The sequence below is a fragment of the Dendroctonus ponderosae genome, unplaced genomic scaffold, assembly GCF_020466585.1.
Source record: "Dendroctonus ponderosae isolate FM_Combo_2020 unplaced genomic scaffold, Dpon_F_20191213v2 Dpon_F_20191213_1, whole genome shotgun sequence".
In the NCBI taxonomy this organism is placed as follows: domain Eukaryota; kingdom Metazoa; phylum Arthropoda; class Insecta; order Coleoptera; family Curculionidae; genus Dendroctonus; species Dendroctonus ponderosae.
In genome coordinates, this window is record NW_026017110.1 from 5,570,126 (window position 1) to 5,592,337 (window position 22,212).

Here is a 22,212-nt window from a genome sequence, read left to right on the forward strand (position 1 = left end):
CTCGTTTGTTAACCCCCTCAGAGCCCCAGCGGCTAATTTACCTAGCATTTTATCCCGTGTTACGTCTATTCTGGCTATTCCAAATGCCGGGTCTGTATCAGCGTCGTACTTGTCTATTGTAAATTCCCAATAATGGACACCTCTGCTAAAACCCACGCTGCCTAATGCTACCCTGTGTTCCCACCCTTCGCCCGTTACCAACGTGTTGTCCTCCGAATATTGCAGACCCGGCCCTGACAGAATCGGGTCGAAGGTGAACCAAGCCACTGCAAAAGGGTGCAATTGAGCTGCAGCTGGTTACGACTGAGGCAATTTACCTTCGGCTGTTTGAAGTCCTATCAGCTCGCTGTAGTCTCCTTCGCCTGAACTGTTGAACGCTTTCACTCTGGCGTTGTACATGCAGTGGAAATGCAGCCCGTCTACCGTGCAGATAGTCTCGATTCCACAGTATACTTCCTGGAAGCAAAGGAATTAATAATCGGGTTAATACCGGAACCGATTGCTAGAAGCAAGTTCAAGCGATTCTTAAGCAAGCTGCATATGAAAATACCGGGCGTTAATAAGTATAAGAGATTGAAGATCGTTCATCTAAACTAGGTGTCAATTTAATTAAATTGCCTCTTGCAACTCTCCAATTACTTTCTACACAATGGCAACAAACCGACCCTCCCGTCGCATTATCCCTCTCCGATCAGTTTATATATGACTCAGAAGGACCAAACATGTCGATATGGACCATTAATCTTGCTCTATGGCGACACTTTGATGCCACTTTATGACGGAGCCCCATTCCCTTCGCCCTATTCCGCATAGCTAAATCCTTCAAGAGACTAACAGAAATTTAATTATATTCTTAAATTGGAAATGAACTAAAGCAAGAAGGATCATATTGACCGAATAATTACCGATATTTTTCAACAAGTTTGTCCGCTTGTTCTTTCTGAGCTAATTTGCTCGATAACACCTAAACTATTCAAAAGTCTGACTTGATTTCAAGTATAGAACAAACCACAAATTTATCGGGAAACAACCAGAAAGTCTCGAATCAAATCGAAAACAAATGTTGAAACTGAAAACCAGCCCATACAAATCGGTATTAAAAATTTGATGTTTATTTGCAAAAACGTTCGCAGTTCAGTTTGGTTTCTTTTCCGATCGTTTACCCCATCCTCTCACGCAAATATCGCTTCAACTGCAAACATATAGTAGGAGGTCACCTGGTATTGATCCGTACTTTTTCTATAAATTAGACTTAACGGTAATTAATTGCGAAAAGCTGGGACATTGAGACGTTTCATTTGCCTGCAATCTGAAACGCTGTCTGGGCAAGGAAGTTGGACTTGCAGATACAATCAGGCGACAAGAACATGGAAACGTGCATAAATAGCTCTTAAGCACGTGATTTTCTTTTATCAGAGCCGTAAATTCCGGGTGTGTGCGATCCGCTTATCGCCCCCTTTGATCATTATGACATTGTTGAGAGAAATTCTAAAATGATTGATTATATATTTCTTGGAATTCAGCCCCTCTGAAATTAATTTTAATCGCTCAGATGCTGATTTTTGCGCCCATTGCAAGCGCTGGCCTAAAAATGCAGCCTCTCGAATAAAAATTCACAAGTTTCGACCTGCAATGGGTAGCATTGGTTAATATTTCCACAGTCAATCTAGAACACTTCAATCTGGAAAACCTGAAAAATTTATCTGAATCACATTAAATGGTGATTTTTACGTGTCTTGTAAATGTTGGCGTGAAAATGTATGTTTTACCGCAACTGCAACCTGTCAAATAAAAAAATCACAACTTTCGACCTACAACTCGTATGATCTTAATATTTTTGCAATTTATCGAGCACACTGGAGTCACACTGGAAACCCTGAGAATTTTATTTAAATCGCCCCAAATTATGATTTTTGCGCTCTTTGCAAACGCTGGCCTAAAAATGTAAGTTTTATTGCAAATGCAGCCTCTCTAATAAAAATTCACAAGTTTCGACCTGCATTGGATAGTAACTTGATATTTTCACAGTCAATCTAGAACATTTGAATCTGGAAAACCTGAAAATTCCATCTTAATCACTTGCCGTGCTGATTTTTGAGCGTCTTGTAAATGTTGACGTGAAAATGTATGGTTTGTCGCAACTGCAACCTGTCCAATAAAAATTCATTACTTTCGACCTACGATGAGTATGAACTTGTCGCAACGATTTCGCAGTCTATCGAGCTCATTTCACTCTGGAAACGCTGACAATTTCATTTAAATCGCCTAAAATGCAGATTTATCCGCTCTTTGTAAACGCTGGCCTAAAAATGCAAGTTTTATTGCAAATGCAGCCTATCGAATAAAAATTCACAAGTTCGGATCTGCAATGGGTAGCAACTTGCTATTTTCACAGTCAATATAGAACACTTGAATCTGCCTGAAAACCCTGAAAATTGCATCTAAATCACATTAAATGCAGATTTTTACGCATCTTCTAAATGTTGGCGTGAAATTGTATGTTTCATTGCAACTGCAACCTTTTCAATAAAATTTCACAACTTTCGACCTACGCGGCGTATGAACTTAATGTTTTAGCAGCCTATCCAACTAATTTCACTCTTAAAATGCTGAAAATTCCATTTAAATCGCCTCAAATGCTGATTTTTGCGCTCTTTGCAAAAGCTGGCCTAAAAATGTAAGTTTTATTGCAAATGCAGCCTCTCGAATAAAAATTCACTAGTCCCGATCTGCAATGGGTAGCAACTTGATATTTTCACAGTCAATATAGAACACTTGAATCTGCAAAACCTGAAAATTTCACATTAAATGCTGATTTTTGAGCATCTTGTAAATGTTGGCGTGAAAATGTATGTTTTATCGCAACTGCAACCTGTCCAATAAAAATTCGGAACTTTCGACCTAACGCGTATGAACTTAATATTTTCGCAATTTATCGAGCTCATCTCACACTGGAAACCCTGAGAATTTTATTTAAATCGCCCCAAATGCTGATTTTTGAGCTCTTTGCAAACGCTGGCCTAAAAATGTAAGTTTTTTTCGCAAATGCAGCCTCTCTAATAAAAATTCGCAAGTTTCGACCTGCATTGGATAGTAACTTGATATTTTCACAGTCAATCTAGAACATTTGAATCTGGAAAACCTGAAAATTTCATCTTAATCACTTGCCGTGCTGATTTTTGAGCGTCTTGTAAATGTTGACGTGAAAATGTATGGTTTGTCGCAACTGCAACCTGTCCAATAAAAATTCATTACTTTCGACCTACGACGCGTATGAACTTAACGTTTTCCCAGTCTATCGAGCTCATATCACTCTGGAAACGCTGAAATGTTGTTTTAAATCGATAATGAGATGCTGATTTTTGCGCCCTTTGTAAACGTTGGCCTAAAATGTGTTTTATTCCAAATGAAGCCTCTGCAATGAAAATTTATAAGGTTCGATCCATTAAAAGATGCAACTTGAAATTCTCAGAATCGATCGAAAACGCTTAAATCTGGAAATTGTGAAAATGTGTTTTAAATTTCATCAAATGCTGATTTTTGAGCTCTTTGTAAACGTTGAGCTAAAAATGTATGCTTTACTGCAAATGTAGCTTCTCGAATAAAAATTCATATTTCGATCTAGAAAGAGCAGCAACTTGAAATTCCCAGAATCGATCGAAAACGCCTAAATCTGGAAACTGTGAAAATTTGTTTTAAATCGCATTAGATGCTGATTTTTGCGCTCTTTGTAAACGCTGACGTAAAAATGTATATCATTTCCAATGTAGCGATTTTCCATTTTATAAGCCAAATTTGTAAGTTGAATCCAACTAGTGAATTTTTCGGGTTTTTAGATCGTCGTGAAAAAGATGTTCTTGCAGATGTTTTCCTTTTCTGTCCTTCTTTCCAATTCTGTTCCACCATGCCTTAAAAACACGAGAAACTACTTCCCAGTAAATTTTCTGGCGAAGACCCTCTGAGGATACAAATCACCTGTGCTTTCAGACCGTTGAAGGTTCCTGCTGATTTTCACAGGTTGTGCATCCCACAATTATGAAATCATAAACTTTTACTACGTTTTTTTTCGTTTACTTTGAAAATGAAAATAGCGGCGATAATTTCAAGTAGCTATAGCCTATTAGGGGGTCGATCCCAATACCCGATAATAAACAAACACTCTGCCAGTGTACATAATATTCGGCCATTACCTAAACGTACGCATTCATTAAATCAACATGATGCATCAACTCGGGCTCATAAAGCGCGCATAAATCAATTGCATCTCCGAACTCCAATTGCACCGAAATATTCCATGTGCAGAGTTGGAAAAACCGTAATAATGCAGTGTATCGACTTTCAATTTATCCACTAGTGAAATGAAATAGAGCTGAGGGAGTGATTGTTTTGCGATGTAAACCGGTGGGATTTACAATTCTCCCCGGCAACAATTTGAATTTTTCAACATCCCATTAGAGGAAGAAAATAACTTTACGTTGGAAGCTGTTAACAGGCAGGTGTAAAATTGGTTATTAATTAACCCTAATCGGGCAAACACATCAGGATCGCTGATGAAATTGGGCCTAGTTTACTTTACCTCAACGAGGATAAACTTAAGACGGGACCAATCTAATCAGCTTGGTCCAATGCACGGATAATAATCCAATTACCTAACTAAATCCTGAAAGGTCCTTGTTCTGAAAACTGCACCCTAAACTGCTAATTTAGTCACACAAACCACTTTTATAAAGCCGATGACGGCAAAAAGTTATAAACTGAACGAATGGCCAAGACAGTTTTGGCAAATGGAGTGAATTTCTCGTTCGTAATTTCATTTAATTACTCGAATGAGTGGAAATCGGGAGACGCTTCTGGAATGGCAATTTGGCCGCCGTTTTCGAGTGAACATTTTGTCTTCACGAGATAATTCGAACGCGACACAAACGATTAAATTGGACAAGTACATGAAAGGTACCCTTTAGATACCAAATGCAATTGAGGTTTTCACAAGAGGCGCGTTGAATGAATCCGCTTAATGAATAACCTGGATGTGAGCTATAAAATGTAATGAATCACTTACTCACTGATGGAGATTAGCTGCAGACGAACCTAACAAACTAATGGGTTTTTCGGGTGTTTAGGCCGTCTATCGGTAGAATTTCTTCGTGACGTTTCGCAAGCACGAGTGGCTTGCATTTCATTCAGAAGTGGTTTGCTTGAACGCTTACACTGTTCTAATGCGATTCCTCGGGTGTAGTCCGTATTAGTATGGAATCCGGTAGATTCCTGCAGTTGCGAGAGGGGGTCTTCTGTCTTTAACTGACCCTAGACATTCTCGGATCTTTGTTGTGGGCTTGTAGACTGTTCTTATGTTGTGTTTCCTCAGGGGCCTCCCAATTCCTGTAACCCTCGGAACAAACGGCAGGAAAACTTTCATAGTGGATTCACTTTTTTCCGCACGGTCCACTCCTCCAGCTTTTTTGATGTCCAACTGGGAATATCCGTTCTGAAGAAAAGCTTTTTCCAAGTGCTGTAGTTCCGTTGTTAGATGTTGTGGTCCACATATTTTTCTGGCTCTATCCGTGAGAGTCTTAATGATTCCCTGCTTCTGACTCGGATGGTGGTTACATAGCTTGTGAAGATATATGCCTGTGGGTGGCTTTTCGATATACCTTGTGGTCCAAACAATTCCCCTGCCTAGACACCAAAACATCCAGGAAGGCCAGTTGGTGGTTTTGTTCAACTTCTATGGTAAATTTGATGTCTGGGTGCTGTTTTTTTAGATGGTCGAGGAAGATGTCCAGGTTTTTGCGTCCATGCCTCCATAGCACGAACTTGTCACCGATATATCGGTACCAGATCGTTAGTTTAAGTGCTCCACGCTGTTTCATCAAACTTCTCCATGAATAGATTCGACACCACCGGGCTGAGTGGGCTTCCCATGGCTACTCCTTCCTTTTGTTCGTAGTAATCTACATTCCACAGGAAGTAGCTACCCTTTAGACAAGCCTTGAACAGATTTGTTGTACTTTCTTCAAATAGCTCCGTCACTAATTCTATGAATTCGTCCACGGGTACCTTTGTAAATAGAGAAGCAACATCGAAGTTGACCAGCATGTCCGTAGGTTCCCATCTCCCATAACAGCATGCAAGGAGAATTGGACAGAGCCACGAAGAGACAAAAGAAGAAAGTTGAAAAATTGGAAGCCAAATCTAGAGGAACAACCCAAACGACATTAGGCCTGGACTAAGCACGAACTGTAGTGAACCTGAGCAGTCACTCACTAACGCCTGCGGCGCAATCTGTCTTAGCCAAGGGAGGAAACTTTGTTATTAGCCCAAGAACGATACCAATAGAGGAAATTATCTCGAAGGCCGAACAGCATTGCAAGGGCTCCCAGAACAACTGTCAAATGAAATTCGTCTGGAAACCACCCAAATCCTACGGAAAGCGAAACCACCACCAAGCAACTTAAGCAGAGAAGAACAACATGCGCTCAAGGAAATACAAAGGAACACAAGCATTGTCGTCTTGCCAGCTGACAAAGGAAACGCTACAGTCCTCATGAACAGAGAGCTGTACGAGCAGAAAATCCAAAACATATTGGACCCAGTCACTTACGCAAAGCTCAAAAAAGACCCAACTTGAGCTAAGCTCAGAAACATCAACCGCCTGATCAAAATATCCTCAATAGACCAGGACACCATGAAGAGGATTTTTCGGTCAGAAGCCCTCCCCTCACGTTTGTATGGATTGCCGAAGATTCACAAGGAAGGGATACCACTAACACCAATGGTCAGTGCCTCGGGATCACCAACTTAGGATATAGCAAAATATCTATCCTCTCTTCTGCAGCCACACTTGGGGTCCACAGAAACATACATCAAGGATTCCGAACAGCTTCGATGTTGCATCTCTATTCACAAAAGTACCCGAATCTGCCCGATTCTATGCTCCTGTGGAAGCGTCTACATAGGAACTACTAAGAGATCGGTTGCGACGAGAATAGAAGAACACCGACGGAATTGTAAACTGGGACATGTGGAAAAGTCGGCAGTGGCGGAACACGCCCTCAGCGATGGAACACACAACATCTATTTCGGAGAGGCACAGGTCCTGATAACAACAACAGGCTATCGCCCCCTACTAATACGAGAACCCATTGAAATCTACAAACACAACGACAATTTCAACAGAAAAGAAGAGACAATGACGCTAAAAAGTATATGGTTTCCAGCACTCACCAACGGAAAAATAGCAAGTTCAAGCAAACCACTTCTGAAGATGCAAGCCACTCGTGCTTGCGAAACGTCAAGAAGAAATTCTACCCAGCGACGGCCTAAAAACCCGAAAAACCCATTAGTTTCAAGGAATGGCCTCGAAAGTCTATCTCTTTTGGCAAAAGTAGTTAGAAATTCAAATTATTTGAATAATTTTTGTCGTTTTTTGTGTATTTACAAAGAATTTGTTTGTTTTTCACGCCAAACTGTTCGTTTTTAGGTCCGTTCCCCCATCGAGCCGGTCCAATCCATCCAATTTGTGAGAATCTCGAAACAAATAAAAATTTTTATAGCCAACACACAAGTAAAAAAGTTATGCGATTTTCACCAAAACTACTTTCCGTAAAAAAGGATCCATACGGAATCGCTCATTTGCCAAAATGAAATCGTTGTTTTCTTTCTCTTAAAGCTGCAGATGCAGAACAAATGTTTAAACTCGAAGCTGATCTTGCATCGCGAAAGCATTTTGCTAATTAATGGGGATTAAGAAATCATCGAGAAGCCGACTTACCCTAAAATCTCCACCATTTCCGTCGTCTAGCTCCAAAACGTACCCCTCGACATGACTGTGGGGTGGCGGCTGCCACGCTATTGTTACCGAATTGTTCTCTGCACTGCACTCTTCAGGGATGATTGCAGGGGCAGCTGGCGCTGAATAAAATAAAATATTACATGAAAATGCAATCATTCATCAAAGCCCCATAAATCATGCCAAAAGAAAAATACGCAATGTAGGTAAATGAAGCATGCGTTTAAGTAGTCATTTCCATGCGTCGCTTGGCATTTCCATGCTGATTTACCTGCTGGAACTCTTTCTTCCCCGTCAATGTATGCTAAATCACACAAAATAGGGTGAAACAATGCACAGTTCAATTTGACCGCCTTATATAATATATTAGCACAACGTGGTCATTATTTAGCAGATTATGCATGTTGCATGTGTTGGAAAAACCTTCTAATTATATAAAGTGCAGCAAATAAATCCGCTGTCACTGTGTTCCAAAAAAGGGGCAGTTTGCTTTATTAGTGTACGCAAAACTCGCCAGCTTTGATCATTTGTTAAAAGATAAAACTTTCTTTTTTGTATTTGTATTTGTATTCTCTTCTGTTGCGTTAATCCGACCAAATGACAATTTTGAAACAGAACATTGGCAATAATTTGTCGCCATTATCGAGCCGCATTTTAAATTTTAATCGAATGTGATTATGTTGATTGAACTGGAATCGGCTATGTGGTCTTTTATTTGTTACAGTAAATTATTGGAAATGTTGTTTGCATCCGTGGACGATGCGAATCATTGTTTCGCTTTAGGCACACATTTTCATTTGAAAAACAATTTGGGGTAATGATATTGAAGCAATTGGTTTACACGCAAATAATGCCAAAGTTGCCTAAAGCTGAACGTTGATTCATCGGGTAAAAGTTTGCGATTTCGTTCATTGGCATTCGACTAAAACATCCGGAATTTATAGGAGATAGCATTAACTGGCTGGCAGAACTGAGTATAAAAAATAAATGTGATGAGTGACCAACCAACAGAACAGAAAATTCGCACTCACGTTTCATCTGGATAAAGTTGAGCTGTTCGATGGCCTTCATTACCGATTTGTCATCCAGCGTGAGGTCGAAATGGGGCGAAACTCTCGGCGCTGTCCATTCCTTGTGCCAGGAATGATCAGTATTGGCTACCCTGGATATCAACATGGTCCCCACCTGGGCAGACAACAGAAGCTTTGAGTCAATGCCCAACAAGAACATGGGGAAATCAACCTGTAAGAACGCAGAACTATCGGTCTCTTTGAGGGCCTCAATGCAAAACTGTAGTAAAGCAGTGGTTTGTTGCAGTCGCGAGGTGCAAGTGGTGACTTGTTCCTTTAGAGCCCTCACTCTCACTTCTTTGTCTTGTCTGATGCACTCGATCAGCTTGTCACGCCTTGCCTGGATGGCTAGGATTAGGGCCTCACATTGTGCCGACACCATTTGTTCGAATTCTTCGCAGTTTTCCTTAAATATCAGTTATACATATTAATAGGAACGGGTGTGTACACACTGGATGGAATCAAAGAATCGGTCTTTTTGTATTGAAGTGTGTAATTTTTGGGTTTTTTCAAGCCATCAAAGGTACATTTGACCTAGCGCTTTCGACTATTAAGTCATCATCAGGGCCTGACGCAAACGCTGGCCTAAAAATGTAAGTTTTATTGCAAATGCAGCCTCTCTAATAAAAATTCACAAGTTTCGACCTGCATTGGATAGTAACTTGATATTTTCACAGTCAATCTAGAACACTTCAATCTGCAAAAGCTGAAAAATTTATCTGAATCACATTAAATGGCGATTTTTACGTGTCTTGTAAATGTTGGCGTGAAAATGTATGTTTTAATCGCAACTGCAACCTGTCCAATAAAAATTCATAATTTTCGACCTACGATGCGCATGAACTTAATATTTTGGCAATTTATCAAGATCATGTCAAACTGGAAACATTGAGAATTTTATTTAAATCGCCCCAAATGAGGATTTTTGCGCTCTTTGCAAACGCTGGCCTAAAAATGTAAGTTTTATTGTAAATGCAGCCTCTCGAATAATAATTCACAAGTTTCGACCTGCAATGGGTAGCAACTTGATATTTTCACAGTCAATCTAGAACACGTCAATCTGCAAAACCTGAAAAATTTATCTAAATCGCATTAAATGGTGATTTAGATCAGGGCCTGATGATGACTTAATAGTCGAAAGCGCTAGGCCAAATGTACCTTTGAAGGCTTCAAAAAGACCAAAAATTACACACTTCAATACAAAAAGACCGATTCTTTGATCAATTATCACGTTAAATTACCATCCTCTTATTTATTGCTGAAAAGACTTTCGATCCAATTGGTTTCGATTGTGTTCGAGAGTGGAATTGTTGTTGGGAAGACCAAGCGCGATTGTCTGGCTTGTCGTCCAAGGGATTCATTAGTATAATAAAAACAATAAAAATGATAATAATAGCGTTTATTTCTATTGGACTGTATTTAAATGTTTGTGTAAATATCAGATTTCATTGCACAAATTGCAATGGTGTTTGGCTTTCAACGTGATAGACGATACCTCCTTTCCATATACTTTCCCCCATCAGGAATAAATGTAAAAAGGCAGATGGGCGGTCGAATTGACAAAGCAATTTAGATTTATGACAATTTTGAAAAATGTAGCCGTTTCCTGCTATAATGTGGCGTTTTAAATGCGGGCGATGTCCGCGATTCCCTGTTTTGTTTGTCAGGTTCAGCTCGTTTGTGTGTCCTGTCTATAAAGGCCTGAACTAATGGCTTTTATGGTGAGCTTTCTGGACTTTTTTACTGTTGATTGCAAGTCTCATTTCGAAAATTCTATTCGCTGTTTGAACAGGAATAAGGGTATTTTTAAGCCTCGAACTTGAATTGAAAAAATTGGTACTCTTGTGCTGAATGCTGATGACTTATCTGTTAGATATTGCAAATTTTCCATATAATTTTTGACCATAAATCGTACGTTTTAAAACGGAAAAATTTTATTCTTGCACTCGAAAATTTTTGACTGAGAATATTTTGCTTGGAAAATCGTCTATTCAGCATTAAAGTTTTGATAAATGTCCACTTTTTCAACTAATACTAATTTCCCAAATTTTTTTTTTCAAAAAGTTGCACTCTCGAAACAGTCGAACGGTTGCCAACATTCAGCGTTCATTATCTTCCAAACCGTTGCCAATGACGATTTTTGCCAAGACAGCCGAACTAGCAAATACCCGTGGTAACTGAGGGCATTTTTCTTTTAGAAATATTTCCAACAGTCGCCAAGTTATGGGCAAATAACTGTGCAAACAATGTGGATGGCAGGTTAAGTCTCTCCAAATTCTATTTTCTTCTAAATATAGTTCGTATATAGAAACTATATACGAAATCGATGCTATTGGAAAGTGGCATTTCGGCCTAAATTCGACTCTTAACTGAAAAATTTGCACATTTTTAATTAAAAAAAACTCAAAAATTTCCAAAATTAAAAAAAAAATTAAATTTGCAATTTTTTTTTAAACCATTGAGTTGCACCTAAAAAGTTATCTTAGGGTTAAAAAATCTTGGTGCGCCGCCAAACTTGTAGCAAAAGATCGTGTTTCCAGGAACAACCAGCGCTTCAGATCTTTGAAAATGTAAACTCTCCTGGCGCTGAAACGGTCCCCAAAATGAACTTTGGCCCTGAAACAACTTTTTACGCCAAGTTTATGGGCTTTTTAAGAGTTTTTGAATTTCTGCAAAATATTGATAACTGATCGAGTTACAGGGTAAAGAGTGGAAGTATATCCAAGTTTGAGAGTTTTACCAATATTCAGAGCCCATTTTGTTCCAAACTGTTGCAAATGCAAAATTCCTTAAAGACAGTGAATGTGTCGGGAATATACTTTCGGCCTTAAATCGTCGTTTCGGCCTTAAAATCATCCAACTTCCAAGTTGTTCAACCGATCGCAATTTTCCGAAATACAGTTTTGATAGAAAATTGTACGTTTTTCAACAAATTTCCAAACCAGTCGTTAGGCAAACACCTCAAAGGAAAAGCCATCTACGGTAGAAACCTACATTTCTTCCTTCTTGCTAAAAATTGTTAGAAACAGCCAAAGCCAAATAATGTCTTATTCCAGTTCCAGGAAGCCTATAAAATTTTAATCATGTTAGAACGTTTCCGTATCGGGTATGTCCCTATCGACCTTATTACAAGAAGGGACAAGAAAAAAATGTTTCCGGGCCAAAGAAAGCCCCCGACGCCAAACATTTCCTTTTGTTATCTCTGTTCGTCTTTCCTCATCCCTTCGAGCTTAAAGTGATAAACTCGTTTACTTTTACAGAGAAACCATAAAAATGTTATTGTTCAGGCTACATTAACTGGATCAAATAAATAGCAGAGAAAGTGTGCTGAAGACGCACAGAAGAAGAGGAATAAAACTCATTACCTTTGAGCTCAATTCGTTTGCTTGGAAATCGGTTTGCGTATTTCAGTGTACTTACGTTAACTTTATCACTCATCCCTTTCAGTCGCTGTATGAACTCGGTTGTTGATTTGGCTCGTTCCGACAATTGCTGAAGATTGTGTGAAAGTTCCGTCTGAAACAGGAAACTGGATATTAGACATTTTTCCAAAGATGATCTTCATCGACATTGAACACTCCCTATTGCTGATTTCTGACCCAAAAAATCATCAATCGAGAAGTTTAGAAGGTTTCAAGATAAAATTCCCTTAAAGTTTCTGAAACCGTATTTTCATGCATCATAAACTGCAGCTTCCCACTAAAGGGTTTTTGCGTATTTGAACACACCATTTTCGGAAACAAGTTTCCAAACGACCCTCCGGCGGATTTTGCAATAACCACCAATCCTGATTTATCGCGCACTGAAAATTCGATACCCAATGGTGATAAACCAGAAAAATGATGGGAATTTTGTTCAGACAATAGTTTGGGGCCATTTTATGACCCTCTCTTTAAACGCATAAAATGCTGAAGGAAAACTCCGCCTTTCCGAACAGTCTAGTCGAATAATAATAAATTCGCTTGCTAATTATCAGAGCAAGTGAGTTTCGGACAAATTTTCCTTCTAGCGAGGCTCCTTTATTGACCTGGGGGGCCTTAAGCATTCAAGAGGTGCCCGAAGGATTATCGCTAAGTTCCACGTTTAAACAACGCAACGTGACCGACGTACCAAAAGGAAAAAAGGCGTGATAAGATTTTTCCATTATTTCCACAATGCAGGAAAAGGCTTGGAAGATATTGCCTACATCATTTAATTCCTTATAAGTTTAAACTTGCTTGAACGTGGTGAAACTTCCAATGTTACGCTCTTTGACTCGCTTTGAGGGCGGAAATAAACATGTAATCGATGATTTTACTGGATGCTAGTATTCTTCAGTAAGATCCAGATGGTATCAATCAATATCAGATGGGTGACTTATTAAATAAGCAAAACTCATTTTGTAAAAGTTCCCCCAGCGAGAAAAACGTTATTACGCAATAAAATCGTCCCCCCTTCAACTTGAGCAACTCAATTATTCGTTGTTGTTTCGCAAAAAGGCCATTTTAGGACCAAATTGGCAGGTCGGCCTACAGCAGCAATCATTTAATTAAATCGACAGTATTTACCTGAAAGTAACCATAAAACGGAGAAATGGCCAGATTTATAAGCGATATTAATATTCACATTACAGCAATTCTGCTTACTAATGGACGATCATTAAAAGCTGTATCTTTCAAGCCCCTGGTAGTTTATTGTAGTAATTACTTATTGTTTTCGGGGTTAATTCGACTCCTTCAGGTTGAAAGGGGCATTGAAAACCAATTCAGCCCGTGAGCGGATCACCAACACTAAATTCAAAATTACGTAAACTAATGCAAAAGAAATCATGGCAGGGCAACGATAACGGCTTTTATGGGGACTTAAAGGGTCTCCATAGAAACACCCTTGCATCTTTCTGAAAGAGATTTGCCGGAAAATTCGTGAAAATTTTCCTCGTTGATGTCTGCTGCAGTTCTTCCGTCTTTATTCTGTTAGATAATCGTCCTGCTTGATTTCACTCCTACTGTCTCAGGGGCAGAAGCAGCACAAGGGTGTTGAACAGTTTACAAGGAGGCGAGAGGCAATAGGATTATCTCCAGTGGGTTTGACTTTCCAGAGAAAATCATTGTTTTTCCTCATTTTAACTGTTTGATTGAGTGATTTTCCCAAATGCTTGACTCAATTGCTGACATAGTTCAGCCACAAATTTCTCTACAGGGCGTTAAACCATTGAACTGTTGCTTTCGAATCATCCTTTATAAAGCCCCCTGAAGAACTGGACAGGTCGGGCCACTGTTTCGATGTTTAAATCAGACTAATGGATGATTTTCGGCTGTAAACAAGATCGAAAGTACGTCGAACATCCCTGCTGGATGTCGGGGTGTAATGTGACTCTTAATTTCACGGTAGATTACGCAATGTGCTCGGATCCGGATCCGGTCGTCCGAGAATGGCCAGTTTATACATTCTGTAAACATTGATCGGACATATTTGGGGGGGTAAATCAAAGCTCAACTTCCGAGACGCCCCCTAATTTGCTGCCCTTCGATTTGTTGTTGATTGAGTTTCAACTCCAACGTGCACCGGAACATGACCAAATGGAGCATCAGAGCAGTGAAACTGTTCGAATGAAGTGTTCCTGATTGTATTTGAATAAGCGACAAACAGGGACTGATGTTGAGGCAAATGATTAGAAGTTAGCTAAGAACGGATCAATTCGATCATATTCAGGTATTCTTGAAACGGTGTTTGCGATGTTGATATGACTGGCTGAAAGTTGGATTCTGATGCCCATTTAACTGTACCGTCCACCGGCAGGAGAAAATTTTCCTTTATTCCGGCAGGGTGGCCGGGCAGTAAATACAAATATTAAATGTATGAGGAATCATTTTGTGTATGACAATTTTTTCTATCAGTATTTTATTTATTATCATTAATTTTATGCGGTGTTTCAATGCGTTAATTAATTATTTCGTGATAACAAATTGTTTCAAACATTATTCGCACTTAAGACGATATTTTTTATTGAAGGAGGCAGCAGATATTTACGAAGTTGTCAAAACTGGGGTTTTGGGGCGATTTGAGTGATCTTTTTATCATTCTCACATTCAAATATTTTCTCGAGATTTTGAATTCAAGTTACTACTAGCTTTGTATTGGAAGTTACGATTTTTTCAAGCATCGGGTGCAGTTGAGTGAAAAGTTTAATTTTCAAGTTAATATTTACTAAGTCAGTAAAAATCCATTTTGGGAGATTTTAATAATATTTTCAGCGCGTTCAAATTCACGTTTCCTTGTCAACTTTTGAAAGTGTCAACTTGGTACACGCATTAAATCAGCAGTTAGGAAGTTTTAAAGAGGGTGCAATTGATTGCAAAAAGTTATTTTCAGGTCAACATTTACCAAGTCGGTAAAAATCAGGATAGAAAGCGATCTGAATGAAATTTCGCATTCAATTATCTTCTGTAGACTGTCAAAGTTTCAAAGTCACTGCGTGTTTTAGATTGGAAGTTTCGGATTTTTTAAGCAGCGGCTGCAGTTGAGTGAAATGTTTCATTAATATTCACTAAATACAAGTCACTAAAAACCTGTATATTAGAAGATTTCAATGAAAAAATGAACACTTTGACACTCATTTGTTGGCTTCAGAGTGTGAAACTCGCAAGTTGGTACTTGCGTTCGATCGGCAGTTTGGAACTTTTAAAGTAGATGGTACTATTGATTGCAAACGGGTATGTTTAGGTTCATATTTACCAAGTCGATAAAAATTCGGAATCACGGCGAATTGAAATACATTTTCAATACTTTAGGATTCATTTGTTTTCTGCTGATTGTGAAACTTTGGCAGTTTCAATACTACTTGCGTGATATTGGAATTGTCAAATTTTTCAACCCGCGGGTGCTGGTTAGTGGAAACTTTTACTTTCAAGTTAGTATTCAAGGAGTCGGTAAAAATCTGCATAAGAAGCGATTCAAATGAAATTCTCAGTGCTTTCGAAGTCACGGGTCGTTGTCAAAGTGTGAAAAATTAAAGTTGGTACCTGCTTTAGATCAGAAGTTACGAATTTTTAAAGCAGAGGGTGCCATTCATTGCAAACAATTATTTTTAGGTCAACATTTACCTAGTCGGTGAAAATCAGGATAGGGAGCCATTTGAATTAAATTGCAAGCACTTTAGGATTCAATTATCTTCTGTAGTCTGTCAAAGTTTGAAGTCACTACGTGTTTTAGACTGGAAGTTACGAATTTTTCAAGCAGCAGCGCCAGATGATTGAAAGTTTCATTTTCAAGTTATTATTTACCAAGTTACTAAAAATCTGTATAGGTATTGGACGATTTCAATTAGAAATTGAGCACTTTGAAATTCATGTCTTAGCTTCAAAACGTGAAAGTTACAAGTTGGTACTTGTATTCGATCGGAAGTTTGGAACTTTTAAAGTAGAGGGTGCAATTGATTGCAAACGTGCATTTTTAAGCTCATTTACCAAGTCGATAAAAATCCGGAATAACGGCGATTTGAACAAACTTTTCAATACTTTTGGACTCATCTGCTTTCTGCATTTTCTAAAAGTTTCAAGTTACTACTTGCCTTATATTTAAAGTTACGAATTTTTTAAGCATCGGCTGCAGTTGAGTGGAAACTTTAATTTTTAAGTTAATATTTAACGAGCCGGTCAAAATATGCATAAAAAGAGATTTAACTGAAATTTTCGGTGCCTTCGACATCGTGGATCTTCGTCAAAGTGTGAAAGTGTAAAGTTAGTACTTACATTAGATCAGAAGTTACGAATTTTTAAAGTAGAGGGTGCAATTCATTGCAAACGATTATTTTGAGGCCAACATTTACCTAGTCGGTGAAAATCAGGATAGGGAGCGATTTGAATTAAATTGTCAGCATTTTAGGATTCAATTATATTCTGTAGATTGTTAACGTTTCAAGTCACTACGTGTTTTAGACTGGAAGTTAAGAATTTTTCAAGCAGTGGCGGCAGATGATTGAAAAGTTTCATTTTAAGTTAATTTGTACCAAGTTACTAAAAATCTGCAAATTGGAGGATTTCAATGAAAAATTGAGGACTTTGACATTGATGTGTTGGCTTCAAAGTGTGAAAGTCGTAAGTTGGTACTTGTATGTATTCGATCGGAAGTTTGGAACTTTTAAAGTAGAGGATTGATTGCAAACGAGTATTTTTAAGCTTACATTTACCAAGTCGATAAAAATTCTGAATAACGGCGATTTGAATAAAATTAGTAATTCGCTTGGACTCGATTGTTTCCAGCATATCCTGAAAGTTTGAAGTTACTACTTGCCTTATATTGGAAGTGACGAATTTTTGAAGCAGCGGGTGCAGTTAAGTGGACACTTTCATTTTCAAGTTAATACTTAACGAGTCGGCAAAAATCGGCATAAAAATGGATTTAACTGAAATTCTCCGTGCGTTCGACATCCTGGATCTTCGTCAAAGTGTGAAATTTTAGAATTAGTACTTCCGTTAGATCAGAAGTTACGAATGTTTAAAGTAGAGGATGTAATTGATTGCAAACGGGTATTTTTAGGCTCACATTTGCCAACTCGATAAAAATCCGGAATAACGGCGATTTGAACAAACTTTTCAGTACTTTTGGACTCATTGGTTTTCTGCATTTTCTGAAAGTTTCAAGTTACTACTGGCCTTATATTTGAAGTTACCAATTTTTGAAGTAGCGGGTGCATGTATGTAGAAACTTTAATTTAAGTTAATATTTAACGAGTCGCAAAAATCTGCATAAAAAGCGATTTAACTGAAATTCTCAGTGCTTTCCACATCGTGGATCTTCGTCACAGTCTTCGTTCTGTGTGTTTAAAGTTGTTACTTGCATTAGTTCAGAAGTTACGAATTTTTAAAGTAGATGGTGCAAGCCGTTGCAAACGATTATTTTTAGGTCAACATTTACCAACTCGGTTAAAAATCAGGATAGAGAGAGATTCGACTGAGATTTTAAGCACCTTCGGACGCAATTCTCTTCTGCAGAGTGTGAAAGTTTGAAGATACTGCGCCTTTTAGATTGGAAGTTGCGAACTTGTCAAGTAGCGGCTGCAGATCAGGAAAAGTTTCATTTTCAAGTTAATATTTACCAAGTCACTAAATATCCGTATATTGGACGATTTCGATGAAAATTTCGGAGATTTCATGTCGGTGTGTTGCCCTTAAAATGTGAAAGTCGCAAGTTAGTACTTGCATTAGATCGGAAGTTATGACTTTTTTAAGTTGAGCGTGGAATTACGTAAAACTGTTAATGTTTTGGTCGAAACAAACTCCATCACGAAGGATCATTCAGGTCTTTCTAAAGATCTTGAAAAAATCAGGTTGCTAGTTTTCTCGATTAGAAGTTAGAATTTTTTTGTTTTTTAGTTGAGAGTACAGTTATGTTAAAACGTTCATTTTCAAACCAACATTTACCACATAGTAAAAAATTAAAATTTAGCATGACATGATTTTTCAGCAATTTCAGAAGCAGGCTTCTTCTGTTAAATCTGAAAGTTTGAAATCGCTACTGGCTCTAGCTTAAAAGCTATACATTTTTCAAGCATATAGTACAATTGTACTCAATTCAATTTGCTGTCTGTTAAGAATGAGAAATTATTAAAAAAATGCATACGTAACAGTATCTTTCATTTTTTCAAGTTGGCAAAAATGAAAAGTTGGTGAAGCCTTTTCTATAAAATATGCAAGTAGGATGGAACTACGAAATTCCAGAACAGCACCGAAATATCTAGTGACTGCAGGTGACAAGACTGAATATTTAATGACCCTTTCCAGCCTCTGTTGGTCATGAACAAATTCGCCTCCCATTTTCAACCAGGCGAGGATTTTGAGGCCTGTTTGAACACAGCAAAGAAACTACGCACAAAAGGGGAAGTTAAAAGGTCTTTTTGTTAGACTCCATAGCCCAAATTGGGTTTGGATTTATCTGATGATTGTTTTTGCTCTGAATTGAAGTTCGGACCGCAATTATTAATTACATAATCCTGATGGAACTAGATAAAGGGAAACGAAATAAGCCCTCTCTACACAGTTCCTAATGGTACAAAATATAAACAGGAAACAACAAACTTTCCATTCATAACGTCTGCTTTTCATTATTCTCGCCTCAAGCGCAAAATCCTCATTTTAAAATTCAGACGTTACTAATGGCGTGGCTTATTATACTTGAAAAAAGTATGGAGCGCTTTTCCTTAGAGCGGCAGCGGTTTTCCATTATGCGCCATTTTGCCGTAGATTTATGTCGTCTCGAAGAATTAGCCAAATGTTCGAATTAATACGCTTTTAATGGCACGATGTTGAATAATAAAAAACATTTTATGCTGATTACTTCGACTGAATGATATCATCCACTTTAACAAACATTTTTCGAGTTTCCACCCTTTTGCTTGGACAACTGGATTAACTTTTAAATTTAATTTTATCATTTTATATGAGAAATTATCATATATTATATATTCCGAATCGGTTCACATTTGCACCTATTGAGACACTGCGGCTTTTAAGAGAAAGTAGAAAAAAGCAATTTTTTTAAATGAATCCTCCTTCATACAAACCGGTTGAAATGTGCGCTGTTTTCACAGCCGCATATTTTCCCTTTTGATCGCTGTCTGCAACGATTTTAATTTCGCGACATCCGATTCATTTCCCACAATTCCAATTACTAATGGAACGACTAAAATAACAACGACTTTAATATTGTGCATGTGACCGAACAATAAATCTCCCGGTCGGAATGAACAAAGATATGCAAAGCATTTCTATGGAAAAAAGATTGGATTGGAGCTCGCGCGTTTAAAATAACTGCGAGATTTTTCCGAGGGAATTATGAGGATTTCCATGGAATTTTCGAATTGAAATTTCTTTTATATTAATCCTGTGTTTTACTGGGGCTTTTGTCTGCATAAGAATTTAATAAACCCCCCAAATGCACAGCTCAAGCGGTGAACCTGGAAATCCGGTTGAAGCAAAAAATATCCTTCAAACATACTCCTAATATTTAGGATACAGAGGCCGAGAGTTTAGGCAAATGAAAAAAGTCACCCAGAAGGGCAAAGTGGCTTTATTCAGGCTACTTCAGGAGACAAAGAGGATATAATAACAAACTCCATCACGACAACGTCTAAGACTTAATAGCCCTAATCTTTTGAAGGGGCGTTGTCTTCCAGTTATCTGACATTTACAGGGAAGGTGGAGACAAGCCATTAATGTTCGCTATTAGGTAAGGAGATTTGGGCTCATATAAAGGGGAAAATCCCTTTATGGATCAGCTAACTGATTCGAAAACTTCCTCAAGGATTATGCTTGTGCATTGGAATTAGTTCCTGTCCACCACGCTTTACATAGCCTTTGAAAAACAACATATTTTACATCCAGGAGCGGAAAAAGGCGGCAGTAACGAAGGGCTTCGAATAACGAGTTTGTCCAATTATCGCGTCAGCTTGCGCCCCTTTGCAGACATGACATGTAAAGCACTTGTCTGAACAGACCATTATACTCTTTTGTCTATCTATCAAGCTTCCATCTACCATTCGAGGCTGGTGCTTGTACATACAAAGAACGTGAAGTGATCATTATATGGGGTTTTGGTGAAAACATCACCTGGCAGGCCAAGAAACGTAATACGGCCGAAAGTTTTCCGCCATCAACCAGTTGAAAACAAACAGAATTTCCATTAGATGGGACCCATATCGGAACTTTAATATTGTAGAGGGCGGATTTGGACTCTCAAAGGGGCTCGTGTCGTCCCTTTTTGGCCGACGACTGTTGCAGCATCGTGTGCTATTAACATGGCAAATGCCCCCGAAATTGAATACGTTGAATAATTAAAGCGCCAACATTGCGTGGTCGTTAATTTTCAACTGAGAAGAAGTTGCGAAATAAGTTGAATTGTGACAAAAAGGAGGGCAGAATGAATTGTGCAAATGGGGGAAATAAATCCGTCGTACGCTTTATAATTGGACGCCGTAGTTAAAAAATGGAGACCAGAAAAGGGTGTCACTCGAGAACCAATTTAATTTTTGATCTGTTGATGCTCTGGTTGGGGTGTACCGAGTGTCTCAAAAAACCGTTCTTGTAGTAGAGGAATCGACGTCGATTTTCTCATCACGATTTCCGGAGCTATTTATTCATAAAAATGGGCGTTTTCGCACAAAAGCACTCTTTCCTTCAAAAAATACCAACTTCCCATCTAGAGCAATCAGACACTTGAAACGTTCAGAGTCCATAGAAGACCATTGAAGCTCAAAATACTGAAAATTTCGCACAAATGACCTTAATTCGTAATTTTTGCCGACTTGGAAAAGTTGGCATAAAAAGGGGCGTTTTCGCCCAAAAGCACTCTTTGCTTGCAAAAATCTTAACTTCCAATCTAGAGCAATCCGACACTTGAAACTTTCACAGTCTATAGAAGTCAGTTGAAGCTCAAAATACTGAAAATTTCGCACAAATCCCCTTAATCCCTGATTTTTGCCGACTTGGAAAAGCTGACATAAACATGGACTTTTTCGCCCAAAAGCCCTCTTTGCTTGAAAAAATCCCAACTTTCCATCTAGAACAATCAGACACTTGAAATGTTCACAGTCCATAGAAGACAGTTGAAGCTTCACATACTGAAAATTGCGTACAAATCGCATTAATCTCTGTTTTTTTCCCGCTTGGAAAAGTTGGCATTAAAATGGGCGTTTTCGCCCAAAAGCACTTTTTGCTTGAAAAAATCCCAACTTCCCGTCTAGAGCAATTAGACACTTGAAACGTTCACAGTCCATAGAAGACCGTTGAAACTCAAAATACTGAAAATTCTGCACAAATTCCCTTAATAAGTAATTTTTGCCGACTTGGAAAAGTTGTCGGGGGTAATACCACGAGTGCTTTGAAATTACCGATAATTTTTCACGATTGCATGTTTTCGATAATTTCACGAGTCCGAAGGACTAGTGAAATTTGCAAGGAACACATGCCAGAGTGAAAAATTATATGGTTAATGTTAAAGCTCGAGTGGTATTTAGTGAGATTATTTCTCGAATGAAATACGACATTAAGAAATAAATAATTAGTATATATCATAATATTTAACAAGAAACTCATTTATTAATGGAATAATAAAAGTTACAGTTATGGTAATTATTTGTCACATTTGTATGCTTCTCAGCAGATGTAGACGTTGAGAGGCCGCTGGCAGACAGTTGAGGTTGAATTTCGCTCGTTTCTCGCATTTTTTCTACTAGATCTCTATGGTGTTCTTCATCCATCTGTAGATAGCTGGAAAGTGATTTCGCACTTGAATGGCCAGTCATTTTGATCAAGTTTTCATCGGACACACCGCTTTTGGCCAATTTGGAAACCGCCGTGGCCCTTAATGAATGGTTTG

General features: G+C 38.4%; 1 protein-coding gene across 2 annotated transcripts in view; it reads right to left on the bottom strand.

Annotated features, from left to right (window-relative positions):
- Positions 1 to 22,212, bottom strand: part of LOC109545164 (E3 ubiquitin-protein ligase TRIM9) — a 73,615-nt gene that overhangs the window by 1,522 nt on the left and 49,881 nt on the right. The window contains exons 2-8 of one of the 2 annotated variants that reach the window (XM_048661197.1): positions 12,280 to 12,375; positions 9,032 to 9,265; positions 8,821 to 8,974; positions 8,061 to 8,093; positions 7,772 to 7,911; positions 318 to 456; positions 42 to 266 (exon numbers count right to left, since the gene is read on the bottom strand). In XM_048661197.1, the coding sequence (XP_048517154.1) occupies positions 42 to 266; positions 318 to 456; positions 7,772 to 7,911; positions 8,061 to 8,093; positions 8,821 to 8,974; positions 9,032 to 9,265; positions 12,280 to 12,375 (1,021 nt within the window). The remainder of the gene's footprint in view (positions 1 to 41; positions 267 to 317; positions 457 to 7,771; positions 7,912 to 8,060; positions 8,094 to 8,820; positions 8,975 to 9,031; positions 9,266 to 12,279; positions 12,376 to 22,212) is intronic. The other variant, XM_048661198.1, reaches the window with a different exon arrangement.